The sequence below is a fragment of the Mesitornis unicolor genome, unplaced genomic scaffold (genome assembly GCF_000695765.1).
Source record: "Mesitornis unicolor isolate BGI_N332 unplaced genomic scaffold, ASM69576v1 scaffold26788, whole genome shotgun sequence".
Taxonomy (NCBI): Eukaryota; Metazoa; Chordata; class Aves; order Mesitornithiformes; family Mesitornithidae; genus Mesitornis; species Mesitornis unicolor.
The window spans coordinates 12,608-20,179 of NW_010200589.1; the positions used below are offsets into that span (position 1 = coordinate 12,608).

General features: G+C 55.1%; 1 protein-coding gene across 1 annotated transcript in view; it reads right to left on the reverse strand.

Moving 5' to 3' along the window:
• The window catches only part of LOC104544832 (ras-related and estrogen-regulated growth inhibitor-like), a 10,595-nt gene extending 3,117 nt beyond the window's left edge, over positions 1–7,478 (reverse strand). The window contains exon 1 of the mRNA XM_010189809.1: positions 7,382–7,478. Coding sequence (XP_010188111.1) covers positions 7,382–7,478 — 97 coding nt within the window. The remainder of the gene's footprint in view (positions 1–7,381) is intronic.
• Between the last annotated feature and the right edge of the window lie 94 nt (positions 7,479–7,572).

A 7,572-nucleotide genomic window follows, 5' to 3' on the forward strand; every position in this document is an offset into this window, starting at 1 on the left:
GCCCCGTGATGACCAGAGAAGACCACAGGAAAGCAGCAAATTGCCAGATCTTGGTGGCAAAAGGTGAGGGTGAAGCAGATGGAGAAAGAATCGCAGCTGCCCAGGTGGGTGCCTTGGACCAAGATAGTTCCACGCCTGCTTTTCCCCCCCCAAATTCCTCAGTGGCAGCACAGACTGTCCTCTGCCTTGCTTTACCCCATGTACAATGTGGGAAAAGCACGTCAGGATGGGCACGAGCCCACCCGGGCTAACAGCTTGCACCTCACGTCCCCTACCCAGCCTAAACAACTTCCAGAGCTTGTAGACATTGGGCATTTCAAAATAACCTCAGTGCAGCCTCAGGAAAAGGCTAGATGGGTTTTGCATGTTCCTTGCAAATATTTGCCTTGAGGACTAAAACCCACCACGCGATGGGATGTCCAGTTCCATGACCGACAAACGAGGCACCTCTGCCCAAAGCTGCCTGCTCCTTGTCAGCAGCAAAACACCCAGCACATCGATGAAACACAGCCCAACAGCAATGGAAAGCACCAGCGAACTTCCCAGGTGTCATGGCAAGCAGCTAAACACCACACAGCCACTCGCTCAATGCCCCCCATCCCCAGTGGGGTTGGGGGGAGAATCGGGAGAGTAAAAGAACCCATCAGTTGAGATAAAGACTATTTAATCATTAAAATAAACTGAACTGAAATAGTAATAATAATACCAATGAACTGGAATTAGAATAGGAACAATGATAATAAAGCAATCAGCCAATGAACTGTAATTAGAATAGGAACAATGACAATAAAGCAATCAAAGTTATACTTGGCTCACAAGCAGCAGCCAGTGGCCATACGGCAATGCCAACACGACAAGGGAGGGGTGAGCCTCAGGAATGGAGACAGGACATCATCGCACAGGATAAGGGAAGAGAAGGAATCACAGAATCACAGAATCACAGAATGGCTCGGTTGGAAAAGCCCTCTGAGATCATCACGTCCAACCGTTCCTGTCTACCCCCTAAACCATATCCCTAAGTACCTCGTCTACCCGCTCTTTAAACACATCCAGGGATGGTGACTCCACCACCTCCCTGGGCAGCCTGTGCCAGCTTCTGACGACCCTCTCAGTAAAGAACTTCCTCCTTCTCTCTGACCTGAACCTCCCTTGGCACAGCTTGGTGCCGTTTCCCCTTGTTCTATCCCCCATCACCTGGGAGAAGAGCCCAGCACCCACCTCTCCACAAGCTCCCTTGAGGCAGTTGGAGGTGGTGATGAGGTCTCCCCTCAGCCTTCTCTTCTCCAGGCTAAACAAGCCCAGTTCCCTCAGCCGCTCCTCATCAGGCTTGTTCTCCAGAGCCCTCCCCATCCTGAAGATGAGATCCCCTCACCATCATGAAGAAGAGAGGGAAGGGAAGAAGGGGTTGTTCCCTGCAAACTCCCCAACTTATAGTGTGTGTGAAGTTTGTGGGATAAAATACATCTTTATTGGTCCACTTGGGTCATATCCAGATCATCTGTCCTGGGTCACCCGTCCCAGAGAATCCCTGGCTTTCCTTCTCGCCCATCCTCTTATGCAGAGAGAAGGGGGAAGAAAACCACAAAAGAAACTATAACCACAGGTGCTGGTGAAAGACTGAAGAGCAAACCTTGAGGTATGTAAACACTGACACGTTATCATATCAGTCCCAGCTACTGTGAGGAAAATAACTCCGGCCCAGCAGAACCAGGACACCAGGATTCGGCTAACCCAATCTCTTGCCTCACCAGAGCACAGCAACCTCTCCTGCGCTGCTGCTGTCAAAAACATCCTTCCAGGTCGAGTGGAGACAGCAGCTTGGGAGCCCTGAAACCAGCAGACAGAGGTGGTTGGGCTCGGCAGGAGGTGGCCATGGCACAAGCGTTTCACCGCGCTCAGCAGACGGCAGCAGGCAAAGCTGCACCCTGCAGATGCACCCAGAGGTGCAGGTGAGAGGTGGCTCCTCACACATGGAATTCACTGGGTCAGTGTTGATGAACTGCATTTTCTGGCCTCGATCCTGCAAAGATTTATGCCCGTGCTGAATTCTTATGCCAGGTGAGCAATCCTCTCGGCGGCCACCAGCCAAACCACTTAGTGTGGCAGCCCAGGCTCTCTCCTTCTTTCACTGGAACTGCCCGGATGGGTGCCATGAATTTCAGTGCTGTTTGTTTAATCTGAACCAGGCGTGGAGAAAGGAAAGCCATTGGCACCAGATCTCATGAAATTCATCAAGAGATTAAAACTGGAGGAACACAAGCAGGAGGTGGGTAAGCAAGAGCTGAGCAGATGCCCTGAGGACCAGTCCCTGGGGTGGACACATCACCTGCGCCTGGGAATTCGTGTCCCCAGCACAGGGATGTGAGGCACAAGCGGGGACCACTGACACCATTTCATCCTTGTGGGGAGTACTGCTCCCTTGGCTGCTTTCTGGCACGCAGGGGGATGAAGCAACTCCCCCGTCGCAAAAACACCCCTGCCCGTTCCGTCTGCACAGCATCAAGATGGAGATTGACTCATTTGGCCCCATTTTTCCTCCTTGCCAGGGCAAGGAAAGGCAGGAACAGCCGCAGCACGGCAGAGTGGGCAATTAACTCTCTCTTATCCGATTACCGCATCTCCCTGCACCAGAGCCTGGGAGATGCAAAGCCCAAATTACTCTAATGCGGGGCTGGGGGGAGGTCTGGTGATGCTGGAGGTTTGCCCGAGAGCTCCATCAAATGTGGCAAGGGCTTTCTCCTCGTTGCAGGAGGCAGACCTCGTCTCCAGAGCAAGCGCTTGTTCAAGGTGGGCAAGCTCTCTGGAGACTGCAAACAAGAATCAGAGAGAGACTGTTGTACTTTTCCGTACAGGGTACCAAAAGCTTTGCCATTGTGCAAGGTCTCCAGACAGGTATTTCCCGCAATGGGGTCTACAGTGGGGGCTGAGCTCAGCAGGCAAATGGCCAGGAACGGGAAACGAGGTGGGAAAAGCAAAGGTTTTCTGAGTAATGAAGCCATTTGGAGGGGTTGAATATCCTGCTTTGCTAAATGTCTCCAATGTGGCCAAAGCAACACAAAACCACATCTGTCTCTGCCCTGGTAAGTGCTGGGTTTTATCATGGGCTCCTGCTCCAGAGCTGGCACACAGGAAAGCCTCCCCCAACACTGCAGCAGCCCCAGGGCCATGGCAGTGCCATCACAGTCCTCGTGCCAGCACCCTGGGTGGCATGGGGAGGTGACAAGAGGAGACTGGCACTTGTGAAAATGGGCAGAAGCAGGCGAGATGCCACCACGCATTGGTGAGATGCTACCAAGCCAGCTTCATTTTTGGGAAGAGGGCAGCGATGCCAGCAGCATCCTGAGGGCAGATGCAGGAACATGGTGCTGAAGAGCTGGCTGAAGATGTGGTTTTTGCTTTGAAGCAAAGCTTCAGGTCATCCCTTGCCCTCAGATCATCCCTACAGAGCTGTGTTTTGGGAAGCAAAATCGGCAGCAGCGCAAACACCCTCTCAGATGTTGCTTCACAAACTTCTTGCTCTTTGCCATTGGGAAGAGTGAGGAAGCACCACGAAGCTCCACGCTTGCTCCTCGAGGTCTCCGCTAATTCAAATGACGTCCCAGGCTGCCTGGGTGCTGCAGATACAGCGGTTCAAAGCAAAACTCTCATGTGCCTAATGTCTTCCCAACATAGCTGCTTTGAAAACGAACCGTTTATGCCTGGGTGTGATTTTTCTGGCATAGACAGAGAAACTGGTGGCTCGGAAGTGGAAGGGAGATCAGGAGCTCATTAGCTCACAGCTAATGGAAGTGATGCTGAAGCCCTTCAAGATGTTAATGACAGTGATGGGTACAGCCAGGGAGCGAAAGGCAGTGGAGAGGCTGAGTGCTGGCTTGGGAAGGCAACAGGAGCGGAAAGGGAAATTGGTGGAAAATTAGTGAGAACAAGGAGCAAAACAAATCCAGTGAGAACAAGGCAGGAGTGCAGAGCCCAGGAGGGGGAGGATGGAGAAACCGCACCAGGAGGAAGGAAACAGAGCAGGAGGGCGAAGGGAGAATAAACCTCACCAGGACCAGGATACGGAATCAAGCCACCTCAACAGCTCCAGGTGCTGATGAAAAGCTGACACCAAGCAGGACTGATGCGCTCCCACACCGAGCCTGCTTTTCCCATACAAATATGGGGTCAGTTTGTCCCAGCTGGCTGTCAGCAAAGGTTCACTCCCGTCTTGCCACTGCACACCCACACTGGACAGGATCCATGCATTCACCCCAAGAATGTGGCTGCCCACCCGAGCCGGGCTTTCTGCTTCCTCAGCCCCAGCAACTCTGCCCCAGGCAGCTTCTCCTGCCCCCCTACACCTGCCCGGCTCCTGCTTGGGGCATTCTCCATCCTCTTGCCTTCCAAGCTGCCTCTGGATTTCAAACCCTGCCCAGCAGAGAAGGGGTTTGATGGAACAGGGATGTAATTTAGCAAAACTGTTCTGTGGAGATAACCAAGGATCCCACAGCGACACACACCAGCATCTTCAAAGAGGCAACTGATTTACCAGGGGGAGAGCAAAACAAGTCAGGCTCGAGGTCTAGAAAGCACCTGATTCTGTGTCATATGTTAGGCAGCCACCCAAAGCCGGAGCACATGGTGTTGTAAGAGACGAGGAGCCAATTAAATTGATTAAAAATTGGCTGGAGCACAAGAACACGAGCGAAGCTGCCGATCGGAAGGGGTGGATGCAGGCACAGAGGCATCAGCACATCCACCCAGTCTTGTAAGGGGTTTCTTTTCCCCATCTTGCACATAACTAACCTCAGAAAGGGCTCTCCTTGGTGAGCCCCAAAGCTGAGAGGGTTAATTACAAATTAATTTCAGTCTCTAGGAATGACGACGGGATGTTTTGGTGTAACCTGCAGGTGCGGGGCTGGGCCGGGTACCCCCAGGATCACACTGAGCCCCATGTGCTGCTCTGTTTATGCTGTGCATAACACATCTCTCTCGCGAGCACAAGGGCTTGCAGCAACAACTCAATCAATCTTCGGTGTGTGTTTTGTTAGCAGAGCTTTCCGCTGAAGGATGGCGAAGTTTGCACTGGCCAGCATCAACAGCAGCAGAGCTGAGCTTGGGCTGGCCTGGATTTGCAGCTGACTTACACAGCCCACGCCAAACCTTTAAACGACCGATGGGGTTCAGTCTGCACCCAAACCCATCCCTGCCTGGGGCATCTGGGTCCTCAGACACCAGATCTTTAAAGATTTCCAAACTGCTCCAAAAAAAAAAATCAAACTCTTGCTGAGAATGTGGGGTTTTTTTCCTCCCTTTTGCAGCCATACAGATTTTAATGGTTCACAGCCCCCTCAGCTCTCCCAACCTGGCTTCTGCTTCCCAAGAGGCAGATGCCAGCAGCTCACCCAGGTGATGCTCTGGTCCACTCACATCCTGCCAGGACTGGGAGCTTGGCAGCTCAGGGATGGGTATGGGTGAAACCCACCTTGCTCCTACCCAAAATAGGGATCCCAAACCATCGCGCCCCCTCCTCTCCCAGCCAGCCCCATCTCTCCACTACCTCAGAGACCAGTCCCCACCACTTCCCGCAGCCCCACAGGACCTCGAGCAATAATGCTGATGCTTTTGACACCTTCCTTGCATTTCATGCTCATGGTCCAATACCCAGGGTGTTAAGTGCCCCACCGGGCAGGGGACAGCCCTTCGAGGTTTCCTCTTCCCTGGCTCCATCTGGTGCAGGGGCTCACAGGCAGCAGGACCCAGCAGCTCAGGCGCAGTGCCCTTTGCAGGAGAGGACGTGCAGGACAGCCCCCAGGGGGACAGGGACAGGGAGAGACCTGCCTCATGGTGGCTGCCAGCCCGGGGAGGATCACGCCTGCCCTTCCCCAGGGCTGCTTGATACCCAGCCCTGCCATGGCAGCCACTGAGGAGGGCACTGTGGCTGACTGCAGCTGGAGTAACTAAAGACCCTCGCCATGATCCAACCCCACGGAGGGGGCACAATGGCCTCTTGCTTGCCTGCAGGAAGGGCCCGAAGCTCCCAGGCCCCCACTCCATGCTGGGTGGGCTGAACGCCAGCGGGGGAAGCACAGATGCGCAGGCCGGGGTTGGGGGGACGAGCCAAAAGCACTTGGTACGCTTTGTACAGCCCTCGCTCGCAGCTCCATCTGCTCTGCAGGGACTTCGAGGCCAGACACCACGCACAGACCCCCCCCTCGGGTGCTCTGGGTATGCCCAGAGCTGAGACCTGTTCCCATGTTCCCACTCCCGGGCTGCTAATTGAGATCTGGGAGTTGCTTCTTTAAATTTAATCATGGAAATCATCATTTTTCACTATCACTGGGCAAGAGGAACTCACCGTCCAGTGAGGCGAGAGGCTCGCCGGTGACTGTATATGGAAACACAACTTCAGCAGCACCGACAGCCAAAGCCGCTGGCCACCAGCCAGGCCAAGGTGGCACTGCTGCAGTGTATTTAAAGGTTGTACCTCCTCCGGAGTGGGAAGCCGGCAGGACATTGCTCTGTCCCCAAGGACATGGCACCCCCAGTCATGTCCCCCCCCCGGCTCTGCGTGGATGGCTGCTCTCCTGCAATAAAATCCAGGCAGACCTGTGCAGACACACACCTTTGGCACCTCTCATCCCTGCTCCTGGCACGCTGGGTGCTGCACAGGAGCAGGGGTCACCTTTGTCCCCAGGTACTCGGCCAGGGGAGTGGGAAGGGGTGGCAGGATGATCCCTGGGCAGGGTGGGGGTGAAGGAGAGCTCAGGTACTCCGAGTTCAGCTCCCGAAATCCCCACCCTGGCAGCCACAGATGGAGAACACTGAGCAAAGTACAGGGGGAGGGAGTTTTCCTAAAGGAAAACTAAATGCAGCGCTGGACCACAGGGCTCTGAAAACCCCTTTTCTAAAGGCAAGCAGCAAATTCAAAGTACTCGATAAAGCACAAACCCGAGCTTGGCTTTCAGTCTCGGAAGCTCCCAGAGACAGCAAGGTGCCACCTGGCATAAGCCCCTGGCTGCAAAGTGCCCAGCGCTAAAACTCTAGGGGAGGAAAACTTTGTGCCCTTAAACATCATGGGCTCGGGGGTCCACCTGGGCGATATTGCAGCCACCCCGGAGAAACTCATTCTTTATCCCAGCTTTCTGAAACAGACCCAGCTGGACCCCCCCAGGGGCTTGGATCCCATTTCTGGGGAAGGAGACTCGGGGGAATGGGGTGAGATGCAAGGGGGATGCAGGGAGATGCAGGGTGACGCTGGGGGGATGCAGGGGTATTCGGGGTGATGCCGGGGGGCTGCTGGGCGGTAATGCAGTGGGATTCGGGGGGATGCCGGGGGAAGCAGGGGGGATGTTGAGGGACGCAGTGGGATGCAAGGGCATGCCGGGGAGCCCCGTCCTACCTGTCTTGCCCACGGCGCTCTGCCCCAGGACGACAAGGCGCAGGGTGCGGGCAGGGCTGAGGCTGACGGAGCGGCGCAGGGGCCGCGGGAAGCTCATTCCGGGGCCGGGAATGGGGCCAGGGCTCGGGGGCCGGGGCTCCGCGGAGCTCCGCACGCTCCCCACTCCGCCAGGCGCTCCCCGCCCGCTCCCT